We start from the raw sequence: 14,235 nt of genomic DNA on the forward strand, positions 1-14,235 counted from the left end.
AAATTTCCTTCCTCTTCACAATTGTGTCACTTGTTGTTGATTCTTCACCAGAACATTCACATTTTATCTTTATGTTTGAGCCTGAAATGTGGGAAAAGGGTGAAAAATTCAAGGGGGGTGAATACTTTCAAAAGGCACTGTAATGATCCCTGGCATCAGTAATTTAAAGACACAATGAATATGATATCCGTGCAGGACGTCCTGTGTCCGTGCAGGACGTCCTGTGGGCCAGTGACCCCACCATACATTACACCCGCCATACAGTGCCCTCCGCCATATTCACGTCCCACAATCCTCCAGTCACGTGCAGTGGTGGCCTCAGCGTTACTGGCGATGTCCTTATTCATTTTTATAGAAGAACTTTCTGATCACGGATTTATTCTGGGACTTAAAGTCTGTTTTGCGTCTGTTGAGTAATGGTCCCTGCGCGGCGGCAAAGGAGTGACAGCGAACCCGGGGGATCAGAGGTTCCTCAATGTAAAGGGCTGCAGAGGGCCTTGAGGGGTCTTCAGTGGCCAAAGTGGACATCACCTTCGGGTAGAGAACTGTAAGAAAAAAAATTATGTGAGTAAAGGGCCGAGATAACAACAAAACGCAAAGAATCACTGGATGGACAAGCAGTGATGTCACCGCTGATCTCTGGTGATGGATAGGAGGTGTTCTCAGTGATGTCACCGCTGATCTCTGGTGATGGATAGGAGGTGTTCTCAGTGATGTCACCGCTGATCTCTGGTGATGGATAGGCGGTGTTCTCAGTGATGTCACCGCTGATCTCTGGTGATGGATAGGCGGTGTTCTTAGTGATGTCACTGCTGATCTCTGGTGATGGATAGGAGGTGTTGTCAGTGATGTCACCGTTGATCTCTGGTGATGGATAGGAGGTGTTCTCAGTGATGTCACCGCTGATCTCTGGTGATGGATAGGAGGTGGTCTCAGTGATGTCATTGTTGATCTCTGGTGATGGATAGGCGGTGTTCTCAGTGATGTCACCGCTGATCTCTGGTGATGGATAGGCGGTGTTCTCAGTGATGTCACCGCTGATCTCTGGTGATGGATAGGCGGTGTTCTCAGTGATGTCACTGCTGATCTCTGGTGATAGATAGGTGTTCTCAGTGATGTCACCGCTGATCTCTGGTGATGGATAGGAGGTGTTCTCAGTGATGTCACCACTGATCTCTGGTGATGGATAGGAGGTGTTCTCAGTGATGTCACCGCTGATCTCTGGTGATGGATAGGAGGTGTTCTCAGTGATGTCACTGCTGATCTCTAGTGATGGATAGGAGGTGTTCTCAGTGATGTCACTGCTGATCTCTGGTGATGGATAGGCGGTGTTCTCAGTGATGTCACCACTGATCTCTGGTGATGGATAGGAGGTGTTCTCAGTGATGTCACTGCTGATCTCTGGTGATGGATAGGAGGTGTTCTCAGTGATGTCACCGCTGATCTCTGGTGATGGATAGGAGGTGTTCTCAGTGATGTCACTGCTGATCTCTGGTGATGGATAGGAGGTGTTCTCAGTGATGCCACCGCTGATCTCTGGTGATGGATAGGAGGTGTTCTCAGTGATGTCACCGCTGGTCTCTGGTGATGGATAGGAGGTGTTCTCAGTGATGTCACTGCTGATCTCTGGTGATGGATAGGCGGTGTTCTCAGTGATGTCACTGCTGATCTCTGGTGATGGATAGGAGGTGTTCTCAGTGATGTCACTGCTGATCTCTGGTGATGGATAGGAGGTGTTCTCAGTGATGTCACCGCTGATCTCTGGTGATGGATAGGAGGTGTTCTCAGTGATGTCACTGCTGATCTCTGGTGATGCATAGGCGGTGTTCTCAGTGATGTCACTGCTGATCTCTGGTGATGGATAGGAGATGTTCTCAGTGATGTTACTGCTGATCTCTGGTGATGGATAGGAGGTGTTCTCAGTGATGTCACTGCTGATCTCTGGTGATGGATAGGTGGTGTTCTCAGTGATGTCACCACTGATCTCTGGTGATGGATAGGAGGTGTTCTCAGTGATGTCACCGCTGATCTCTGGTGATGGATAGGAGGTGTTCTCAGTGATGTCACCGCTGATCTCTGGTGATGGATAGGCGGTGTTCTCAGTGATGTCACTGCTGATCTCTGGTGATGGATAGGAGGTTTTCTCAGTGATGTCACCGCTGATCTCTGGTGATGGATAGGTGATGTTCTCAGTGATATCACCGCTGATCTCTGGTGATGGATAGGATGTGTTCTCAGTGATGTCACCGCTGATCTCTGGTGATGGATAGGAGGTGTTCTCAGTGATGTCACCGCTGATCTCTGGTGATGGATAGGAGGTGTTCTCAGTGATGTCACCGCTGATCTCTGGTGATGGATAGGCGGTGTTCTCAGTGATGTCACCGCTGATCTCTGGTGATGGATAGGAGGTGTTCTCAGTGATGTCACCGCTGATCTCTGGTGATGGATAGGAGGTGTTCTCAGTGATGTCACCGCTGATCTCTGGTGATGGATAGGAGGTGTTCTCAGTGATGTCACCGCTGATCTCTGGTGATGGATAGGAGGTGTTCTCAGTGATGTCAGCGCTGATCTCTGGTGATGGATAGGAGGTGTTCTCAGTGATGTCACCGCTGATCTCTGGTGATGGATAGGCGGTGTTCTCAGTGATGTCACCGCTGATCTCTGGTGATGGATAGGAGATGTTCTCAGTGATGTCAGCGCTGATCTCTGGTGATGGATAGGAGGTGTTCTCAGTGATATCACTGCTGATCTCTGGTGATGGATAGGCGGTGTTCTCAGTGATGTCACTGCTGATCTCTGGTGATGGATAGGAGGTGTTCTCAGTGATGTCACTGCTGATCTCTGGTGATGGATAGGCGATGTTCTCAGTGATGTCACTGCTGATCTCTGGTGATGGATAGGAGGTGTTCTCAGTGATGTCACCGCTGATCTCTGGTGATGGATAGGAGGTGTTCTCAGTGTTGTCACTGCTGATCTCTGGTGATGGATAGGAGGTGTTCTCAGTGATGTCACTGCTGATCTCTGGTGATGGATAGGCGGTGTTCTCAGTGTTGTCACTGCTGATCTCTGGTGATGGATAGGAGGTGTTCTCAGTGATGTCACTGCTGATCTCTGGTGATGGATAGGAGGTGTTCTCAGTGATGTCACTGCTGATCTCTGGTGATGGATAGGTGATGTTCTCAGTGATATCACCGCTGATCTCTGGTGATGGATAGGATGTGTTCTCAGTGATGTCACCGCTGATCTCTGGTGATGGATAGGAGGTGTTCTCAGTGATGTCACCGCTGATCTCTGGTGATGGATAGGAGGTGTTCTCAGTGATGTCACCGCTGATCTCTGGTGATGGATAGGCGGTGTTCTCAGTGATGTCACCGCTGATCTCTGGTGATGGATAGGAGGTGTTCTCAGTGATGTCACCGCTGATCTCTGGTGATGGATAGGAGGTGTTCTCAGTGATGTCACTGCTGATCTCTGGTGATGGATAGGAGGTGTTCTCAGTGATGTCACCGCTGATCTCTGGTGATGGATAGGAGGTGTTCTCAGTGATGTCAGCGCTGATCTCTGGTGATGGATAGGAGGTGTTCTCAGTGATGTCACCGCTGATCTCTGGTGATGGATAGGCGGTGTTCTCAGTGATGTCACCGCTGATCTCTGGTGATGGATAGGAGGTGTTCTCAGTGATGTCAGCGCTGATCTCTGGTGATGGATAGGAGGTGTTCTCAGTGATATCACTGCTGATCTCTGGTGATGGATAGGCGGTGTTCTCAGTGATGTCACTGCTGATCTCTGGTGATGGATAGGAGGTGTTCTCAGTGATGTCACTGCTGATCTCTGGTGATGGATAGGCGATGTTCTCAGTGATGTCACTGCTGATCTCTGGTGATGGATAGGAGGTGTTCTCAGTGATGTCACCGCTGATCTCTGGTGATGGATAGGAGGTGTTCTCAGTGTTGTCACTGCTGATCTCTGGTGATGGATAGGAGGTGTTCTCAGTGATGTCACTGCTGATCTCTGGTGATGGATAGGCGGTGTTCTCAGTGTTGTCACTGCTGATCTCTGGTGATGGATAGGAGGTGTTCTCAGTGATGTCACTGCTGATCTCTGGTGATGGATAGGAGGTGTTCTCAGTGATGTCACCGCTGATCTCTGGTGATGGATAGGAGGTGTTCTCAGTGTTGTCACTGCTGATCTCTGGTGATGGATAGGAGGTGTTCTCAGTGATGTCACTGCTGATCTCTGGTGATGGATAGGAGGTGTTCTCAGTGATGTCACCGCTGATCTCTGGTGATGGATAGGCAGTGTACACAGTGATGTCACCGCTGATCTCTGGTGATGGATAGGCGGTGTTCTCAGTGATGTCACTGCTAATCTCTGGTGATGGATAGGAGGTGTTCTCAGTGATGTCACTGCTGATCTCTGGTGATGGATAGGCGGTGTTCTCAGTGATGTCACTGCTGATCTCTGGTAATGGATAGCCGGTGTTCTCAGTGATATCACCTCTGATCTCTGGTGATGGATAGGAGGTGTTCTCAGTGATGTCACCGCTGATCTCTGGTGATGGATAGGCGGTGTTCTCAGTGATGTCACTGCTGATCTCTGGTGATGGATAGGCGGTGTTCTCAGTGATGTCACTGCTGATCTCTGGTGATGGATAGGCGGTGTTCTCAGTGATTTCACTGCTGATCTCTGGTGATGGATAGGCGGTGTTCTCAGTGATGACACTGCTGATCTCTGGTGATGGATAGGAGGTGTTCTCAGTGATGACACTGCTGATCTCTGGTGATGGATAGGAGGTGTTCTCAGTGATGTCACTGCTGATCTCTGGTGATGGATAGGAGGTGTTCTCAGTGATGTCACCACTGTCCTCTGGTGATGGATAGGCGGTTTTCTCAGTGATGACACTGCGGATCTCTGGTGATGGATAGGAGGTGTTCTCAGTGATGTCACTGCTGATCTCTGGTGATGGATAGTAGGTGCTCTCAGTGATGTCACTGCTGATATCTGGTGATGGATAGGAGGTGTTCTCAGTGATGTCACTGCTGATCTCTGGTGATGGATAGGAGGTGTTCTCAGTGATGTCACTGCTGATCTCTGGTGATGGATAGGAGGTGTTCTCAGTGATGTCACCGCTGATCTCTGGTGATGGATAGGAGGTGTTCTCAGTGATGTCACTGCTGATCTCTGGTGATGGATAGGAGGTGTTCTCAGTGATGTCACTGCTGATCTCTGGTGATGGATAGGAGGTGTTCTCAGTGATGTCACTGCTGATCTCTGGTGATGGATAGGAGGTGTTCTCAGTGATGTCACCGCTGACCTCTGGTGATGGATAGGAGGTGTTCTCAGTGATGTCACCGCTGACCTCTGGTGATGGATAGTTTGTATATCTCACCTGAGCTGAGGGACTGTGATCTCTTCCTGGCAGCCGGGTTATTATCAGGGGCGGTTCCATCATTTTCAGACCCGGTGAATCTTCCTGACACATGATGATAGTTCAGTTTGGAAGCTTCTAGTAATAGACAGAATTGATACATTTATTTCAAATTAATATATAGAACATGGAGAAGACAAGGACAGGAGCATGTGTGTATCCACACATGTATATATACGCATGGACTACCCTAGTAGCCGGTGTCAATGCGCGTTCAAGCCTAAAGCCTGGCAATGGTGTAATTACAGCCTAGTGCCCGGCTTTATTAACACATAGAAAAATATAACTTAACGGCATTGCTGGTCTTTAGATGAGATTCCTCTCATTTCCTCCCTCTCCTCCTCCCTCCTCCCTCTTCAATCCTCCTCCTCCCTCTTCTTCAATCCTCCTCCTCCCTCTTCTTCAATCCTCCTCCTTCCCCCTCCCTCTTCTCAATCCTCCTCCTCCCCCTCCCTTCAAATCCACCTCCTTCCCCCCCTCTTCTTCCTCCTCCTTCCCCCTCCATCATCCTCTCTTCCATCCTCCCTCTTCTTCAATCCTCCTCCTCCCATCCTCATCTTCCTCTCCTCCCTTCCCCCCATCTCTTCTTCCCTCCTCCTTCCCCCCATCTCTTCTTCCTCCTCCTTCCCCCCATCTCTTCTTCGCTCCTCCTTCCCCCTATCTCTTCTTCGCTCCTCTTCCCTCCTCCTTCCCCCTTTCTTCCCTCCTCCTTCCCCCTTTCTTCCCTCCTCCTTCCCCCTTTCTTCCCTCCTCCTTCCCCCTTTCTTCCCCCCTCTTCCCTCCTCCTTCCCCCTTTCTTCCCTCCTCTTCCCTCCTCCTTCCCCCTTTCTTCCCTCCTCCTTCCCCCTTTCTTCCCTCCTCCTTCCCCCTTTCTTCCCCCCTCTTCCCTCCTCCTTCCCCCTTTCTTCCCTCCTCTTCCCTCCTCCATCCCCCTTTCTTCCCTCCTCCTTCCCCCTTTCTTCCCTCCTCCTTCCCCCCTTTCTTCCCTCCTCCTTCCCCCTTTCTTCCCTCCTCCTTCCCCATTTCTTCCCTCCTCCTTCCCCCTTTCTTCCCTCCTCCTTCCCCCTTTCTTCCCTCCTCCTTCCCCCTTTCTTCCCTCCTCCTTCCCCCTATCTCTTCTTCCCTCCTCTTCCCTCCTCCCTCCCCTCTTCTTTCCTCCTCCCTCCTTTTTCCCTCCTCCCCCTTTCTTCCTCTACCCCCCCTCTTCTTTCCTCCTCCTCCTCCCTCTTGTTCCCTCTTCCCCCCTCTTCTTTCCTCCTCCTCCCTTCTCTTCCCTCCTTTTCCTCCCTCCTCTTCCCTCCTCAGTAATTCAGTAATTAGAAATCAACCCTGCCTCTTATTTCTTTTCATTATCATCTGGTTCAACTGATGACTGATCTGTTCAACAAATTAAGGGAAGAACTCATGGGATTCAGTGCCACAGTTCAGTTCTATGGTCACTCTGGTGACAGGGTAGTCCTTGATGTCCCCATGGATACAGCAGACGCCCACGATCTCCCCGGGGATCAACTAGCGGGGGTGGTGTGGCTCTTACCAGGGTCACAAATATCCCCAAACCCCAGAGTCCAGTCATTGAGAAGCCATTTATAGTCACTGGACATGCCTGCAGACCCTTGCCGGGATGCCCATCCACACTGCAGGCCAGACAGGCGTAATATGAACAGCACCGCCCTAAGCTGTAGTCAATTTGATCCGTAGTCAGAGGACAACAGGCGGCTATGTGCCCGGGGCCATGACACCTCAAGCAAATTATGTCCTTAAGCTAAGGCCTTCAGCAAAACCTCAGCCGCCACTGGTGACCTTGCCCACTCGTGGGTCTTGTACCCTTTTTCTGTGTGTCTGCCTCCATTTGGAAACCCCAGTTTGGAGATTCTAAAGCCCCTGGCTTCCCCATGGACTTCTAGACCACCTGGTACCTTTCCACCACGCCAACCAGGTTGTGCGAATTCCGGGGATTTCACTGAGCAACCCACCGGCCTCAGAAGGCAATATATAAACCTGTCCATAACGAGGAACGTCACCATCTGGGCTGAAGGACTCTGGCTGCAACCACTTTTGGACAAGATGTACCAAATCGAACATTTCGGAGCAAGGGGGTTTGTTAATGTAATACGTCCAGATGTGGACCCGTTGTGCCCTGACAGTCATAGTCGCTCCTAAGCGCGCCAGTATTTCAGCTTGGCATACTCCTTTGCGTTCTGTAAGGCCAGATATTAGCAGGCCTTTTGTGGCTTACCAGTTAAATATGGCACTAGGACCTCCGCCCACTGCTCCGGCGGCAGCTGCTCTTGCACTGTGACCCTTTCAGACAGTCAAAAATGCTTAGATATCAACACCCAAGGTCATCTTTTGCATCACTCGTCTTACAACCTTTCAGATGTGTGAGTCATCACCTGGATTAGCAGATGGAGTGGTTGCTCTGCCAATGATTGCCTCCACTAGGAGCTCCATCTGCTGCTGCACCTGTAGCTGCTGTTATCACTGCTGCAGTTGCTCTTGCTGGAGATTAGCTTGCAGCAGCTCCTTTATCAGCTCCTCCATTTTATCTGACCGTGCTTCCATGCTTATGGCCACCTTCACACAGGACATGCAGCTTGTCCGCAGCATTCAGACGTGCTCCCTGAAAAACCTGACGGAACTTCTAACACAACCTATGGCACATCGGCTCACTCAGCTGCTTCACGAGGTAGACAGAGGAAGGCTTCACGAGGTAGGCAGAGGAAGGCTTCACGAGGTAGACAGAGGAAGGCTTCACGAGGTAGACAGAGGAAGACTTCACGAGGTAGACAGAGGAAGGCTTCACAAGGTAGACAGAGGAAGGCTTCACGAGGTAGACAGAGGAAAGCTTCACGAGGTAGACAGAGGAAAGCTTCCCGAGGTAGACAGAGGAAAGTTTCCCGAGGTAGACAGAGGAAAGCTTCACGAGGTAGACAGAGGAAAGCTTCACGAGGTAGACAGAGGAAGGCTTCACGAGGTAGACAGAGGAAGGCTTCACGAGGTAGACAGAGGAAGGCTTCACGAGGTAGACAGAGGAAGGCTTCACGAGGTAGACAGAGGAAGGCTTCACGAGGTAGACAGAGGAAGGCTTCACGTGGTAGACAGAGGAAGGCTTCACGTGGTAGACAGAGGAAGGCTTCACGAGGTAGGCAGAGGAAGGCTGCACGATGGTAGGCAGAGGAAGGCTGCACGAGGTAGGCAGAGGAAGGCTGCACGAGGTAGGCAGAGGAAGGCTTCACGAGGTAGGCAGAGGAAGGCTTCACGAGGTAGGCAGAGGAAGGCTTAACGAGGTAGGCAGAGGAAGGCTTCACGAGGTAGACAGCGGAAGGCTTCACGAGGTAGGCAGAGGAAGGCTTCATAAGGTAGACAGAGGAAGGCTTCCCGAGGTAGACAGAGGAAGGCTTCCTGAGGTAGGCAGAGGAAGGCTTCCCGAGGTAGGCAGAGGAGGGCTTCACGAGGTAGGCAGAGGTGGGCTTCACGAGGTAGGCAAAGAAAGGCTTCACGAGGTAGGCAGAGGAAGGCTTCACGAGGTAGGCAGAGGAAGGCTTCACGAGGTAGGCAGAGGAAGGCTTCACGAGGTAGGCAGAGGAAGGCTTCTCAGTTACATTTTCAGTAGGCTTATTACGGTCACCTGATAACGTAAATATGAACAACCTTTCCAGCGTATAGAAAGCAAAACAATATTCAGTCTGTATATCCGTGGGGTCCGCCCGCTCAGAATTATGGTTCATTCATTGCAACAAGAATTAGCACTGGAGGTCTGCTACCTCCATACACAGAACACTGAATGACTACTTGTACCTCCTGGATCCCACCCTAGGGTGGAGATATGTGAACAGCCGTCCCACCCATCTTTTTTGCTGTTCACAACCCTCCCCCCCCCAATCCTTGTTATGGCTGATTAACTCGCTCAGCTCCTGCTGGATTATCCGGGTTTCAATGATGCTGTTTATACAGCAAGAGGAACAAATCTACTAAAGTATATAATATGTGTTATGATTCAGGGACCAAGCAGAATCAAAAAATGCGGAATCCCAAATGGTAACAGAGTGGCTGGAACCTTAACGGATTGCAGACTTAATCCTGACACACAACTAGAAGTAGCCTTGGGACGAGTGTACGATGACCTAGTCGTCTCGACACAGCCGTAGAACTAAATATTCTCACAGAAAGAGATATAAGAAAGCTAATCTGCCTCGGAGCAATCCCCAAAGATAGATAGATAGCCCCCCACATGTAAAGGCTACAGTGATATAGAAAAACACAATACAAAGCTAGAAAAGACAGATTCAGCAAAGGTGAATCGCAAACTATCTTTATATGAAATGATAGGAAGGAGCAACTGTCTGCAGCCGTAAAAAAAACCCCTAATATATACCAGCACTTCTGATATGGAAAAATCCTGAGATCACACGGCCTCTCCTCCACTGTATCAGCACTCTGATGTTACTGGGATCCAAAAACACTAATACAGATGAGGGACTGAATTAATACCAAGCATGACAAACACAATGCCTTGCAGAATCATGGAGCTAAGTATACAGACACTCCCAGCAGGGAATGATCCCATTCCACCAAGAACTCACACAGACAAAATAGGAATCATGCATTAGTATCAAAGCAGAAAAAACAACAAGAAAGTGGAAAGCAAACAGCAGAGGTAAAAAGACCACTTATCTGAGAGGAGTTCTGGAGGTGAGCAGAGCTGGTTACAGAACGTCCTTAACTCACAGGAGAGGAGCACCGGCAAGTAACAAAAGAAAACTACTGAGTTAAATAGCCAAATCTGACCCTGATTAACAGTCTTCCACAGGCGTGTGGCTTTCATTCCACACATCAACTGCACCGCCAGCACTGACCACAAGAGGGAGCCCCAAACTGGAAAATGTATTCACAACAAAAATGTATCTGAAAAGTAACCAGTGTTCATAAAAATATACAAAAGATGTTACAAAGGTGACCAAACAATACATTATATACAGTTACTTAAAATACAAGGGATACCCAAAAGAACAATACTAGACCTTTGACAAGGAAATGGTACAGATTGTAGCAGAGGGAAGTACTCCATTGAGGAGAATGGACAGAACCACCGCGCACTGTGCCTTCTGGGGCTGACCAAGCCAAAAACTCAAAACATCTGATTTTTTGAGATAAATGTTACGCCAACATACCTCCCTGTTATGATCCGGAACCATGGAAGACCACCACAAATCATTGGCAAAAGGGGACAAGAGCATTGGCAACTAATCTGGCCGCCATCCCCTTACTAACCATCACAACTAGAAGTAGCCGAGGGGTGAACTAACATCCTGTGCACCGCAAACCCAGCCGGAGAACTAACTATCCTAAAGGTAGGAAAGATGAATAACTCTCTGCCTCAGAAAATAGACAAGAATAGCAAGCCCCCCACATTCAAAGACTGCGGTGATATAGGAAAAACACAATACACAGGTAGATGATAGGATTAGCAAAAGGTGAGGCCCCCGCTAACTAAAATAGGAAAGGACAGGAAAGGGACTGATGGTGGCCAGAGAAAAACCCTGCAAAATACCAACTTCCTGATAGTACAAAAAGGCCCTCAGATCGCTCGATCTGAACTCCATCCTATACCAGGTGCCCTTGTCATACCAATGAACAGAAAACAAGAATCATAACAAAGTCAACAAGCCACAAACACATGGACCCAAAGGAGCTATACTCCACACAGAACTGCAGGGAGTTCCTCAACAATCCACTGAGGGGGAAAATCCCTGCATGCAAATAAACTGAAAACAACCACAGCAAATGACAAACCCAGATAAACAAAAGAACCAGACAATAAATAAAGAGCAAGCACTTATCTGGGGAAGATGTGGTGTAGAGCAGGATTAATCAGGCTGGAGATACAAAGAAGAACTGACATCCGGCATCGCCTGCTAACAGACCAGGACTTAAATAAGCAGAGAGTTAGCAAAGGAAACACCCACTGCACAACACACCTGGTCCAAGTCCAAACCATTCCTGGCCACCAGAGGGAGCCTCCCAGCAGCCAAAACATAACTAACATTCACAACAGTACCCCCCCCTTGAAGAGGGGTCACCGAACCCTCACCCACCCCACCGGGTCGCTCGGGATGAGCATGATGGAAGGCGCGAACCAACCTGTCCGCATGAATGTCAGAAGCCACAACCCAAGAGTTATCCTCCTGCCAATAACCCTTCCATTTCACAAGGTACTAAAGCTGACGCCTACTGCGACGGGAATCCAGAATTTTCTCAACCTCTGTAAAATAGTGAGTTTATGGAGATTTGATTCATAAACTGGATTACATGCATTCATATAATGTATGTATATTTTGCCCCATCGCCTTTAAGGATGTCTGTAAGTTGGAAAATGCTAACCAAGGGTTTGACAAGGTGAAACCAAAGCCATCTGCCATTGTTCATCAAAGCTGTCAAAGAAGGGCTATATTCTGTTTGGAATTTGGGCTAGAACTGAAATAAGCTTTGAGAGACTTCTTTCTGTTACACTAAGGTCAAAGTTCAGCGAGCTTCAAAGGAGTTATATACATGTTGAAGTAGGTCTAGTTACAAGTCTCTACTGCGCAAGTCATTTATTTCGCGGGTAAAACGAACCACGTGACATGACATAATGCTGAACTAAAATAAGGATAGTTACTTCTTGTAATACCATGTAAAGAGATAAGGACAATCAGGAGGTGGGGTTTGGGTTATAAAAGAAGCCCACACTTCAAAGGGTGAGGCAGAAGGAGGGAGGAGAAAGACGGACTCACCAAACCCGACCAGACCATCCAGAGAGAGAGAGAGACGGCTTACACACACCATAGCGATGTAAGGCAAATGAACTGTTATTTTTTCTCTCTGCTTAACTGTCTATCCATCTATTAACTCAAGCCAAGACAGTAACTTTTCTGTAATGACTGTAACCTCACCTCTTAATCTGAATAAATCCATAATATGTTTTTGCACCTATTTTCGCTCCAATCATTATATACTGGCTTTGCATTTGTCGCCTAAACCCGGTTTTTTAACAACCTCATACTCCAGATCCCCTTGTACCAAAACAGGGTCAGGAGGCGCTGCTGCAGGAACTGCTGGCTCCACATGTTTCTTCAACAAGGACTTATGGGCCATCCCCTTACTAACCATCACAACTAGAAGTAGCCGAGGGGTGAACTAACATCCTGTGCACCGCGAACCCAGCCGGAGAACTAGCTATCCTAAAGGTAGGAAAGATGAATAACTCTCTGCCTCAGAAAATAGACAAGAATAGCAAGCCCCCCACATTCAAAGACTGCGGTGATATAGGAAAAACACAATACACAGGTAGATGACAGGATTAGCAAAAGGTGAGGCCCCCGCTGACTAAAATAGGAAAGGACAGGAAAGGGACTGATGGTGGCCAGAGAAAAACCCTGCAAAATACCAACTTCCTGATAGTACAAAAAGGCCCTCAGATCGCACGATCTGAACTCCGTCCTATACCAGGTGCCCTTGTCATACCTGTGGAGACACGGAGCTCAGTGGGTGCTCTCGTACACTAAAACCCGCCGCCTTTAAAAAGACAACGTGGCTCAGGGCTCATCCCAACTGAACGCCGGCCTCCTTAACCGTGGGCGTAACACTACTCAGACAACACAAGGTGAGGGAACCACAATAATTAGACTTTATTGGATCCCCAAACAATTAACGGCACATAACATAACCAGCAAAACACAAATGGAACAGGCAACAGAGTCTCACCCTTCCGCTGGCTCACCAGGGATTTAGAATGTCCATGCCTCAGAGCTTCCAGGGCCACTTACTCCAATCCAGCAGCACCCCGCTTTTGGCGGGCACCCACCGAGAAAAGAATAATGCCAGATTTAGGAAGCTGTCTGAGGTCTGCAAAGTCTGTAGCAGGTGACTGAACCTGAACTGTTCCAACCTGAGTGTCCTCCTTAGGTAGTTCTGGTATGATGTTACAATCCTGGCAACCGGAGTCGAAATCCCTAGGCTGGGTATATGGTCTCCAACCGGAACTGGAGTCCCTAGATTGAAGCCATAAGATATCCTGATCCTCTAGTCAGCTCCTGAGAGCTTACATTGGATCCATCAGCATCCATTAACCACCTGGTGGCTTAAAGAAATCCCTTTTATAGCCACAGCCTTCCACTTGGATACACTGCGTCCTCATCGATTGGTTGGACAAGAGCGCCTCTCCCATTGGATGAATCTCAAGCTGCATGGACAATGTTCATCCAAATGATGTCTACAGAAAGACTGAGGGTATACATGTATTCTGGGAGTCACCGACTAGACAATGGCTACTAAGGTAATCACATTAGCAATACACAACTACAATACAATGATTACTGGAAAAATCTGGAGAAACAATAAGTCTGGCTTTCAGTGGCCAACACAATTACATGAGTCCAAAAGAGTCTTGTAAAAACAATGAGGGACTTATCCCCCGTCTATAAACAATCTATCATCCTGTCTGGCTGAATGTTAAGAAACTTTAACCCATGAGAGTCCATGTCGTCACAATACCAATGAACAGAAAACAAGAATCATAACAAAGTCAACAAGCCACAAACACATGGACCCAAAGGAGCTATACTCCACACAGAACTGCAGGGAGTTCCTCAACAATCCACTGAGGGGGGAAATCCCTGCAAGCAAATAAACTGAAACCAACCACAGCAAATGACAAACCCAGATAAACAAAAGAACCAGACAATAAATAAAGAGCAAGCACTTATCTGGGGAAGATGTGGTGCAGAGCAGGATTAAGCAGGCTGGAGATACAAAGAACAACTGGCATC

The 14,235-nt window shown here is 48.6% G+C and overlaps 1 protein-coding gene across 2 annotated transcripts in view; it reads right to left on the reverse strand.

Annotated features, from left to right (window-relative positions):
- Nucleotides 1-212: 212 nt before the first annotated feature.
- The window catches only part of LOC142295868 (uncharacterized), a 108,564-nt gene continuing 94,541 nt past the window's right edge, over nucleotides 213-14,235 (reverse strand). For both annotated transcript variants that reach the window (XM_075338963.1, XM_075338962.1), the window contains 2 exons: nucleotides 5,390-5,506; nucleotides 213-545 (listed from right to left, as the gene is read on the reverse strand). In XM_075338963.1, coding sequence (XP_075195078.1) covers nucleotides 340-545; nucleotides 5,390-5,506 — 323 coding nt within the window. In that variant the 3' untranslated portion in view covers nucleotides 213-339. The remainder of the gene's footprint in view (nucleotides 546-5,389; nucleotides 5,507-14,235) is intronic.

The sequence above is a fragment of the Anomaloglossus baeobatrachus genome, chromosome 3 (genome assembly GCF_048569485.1).
Source record: "Anomaloglossus baeobatrachus isolate aAnoBae1 chromosome 3, aAnoBae1.hap1, whole genome shotgun sequence".
NCBI classification, from domain to species: domain Eukaryota; kingdom Metazoa; phylum Chordata; class Amphibia; order Anura; family Aromobatidae; genus Anomaloglossus; species Anomaloglossus baeobatrachus.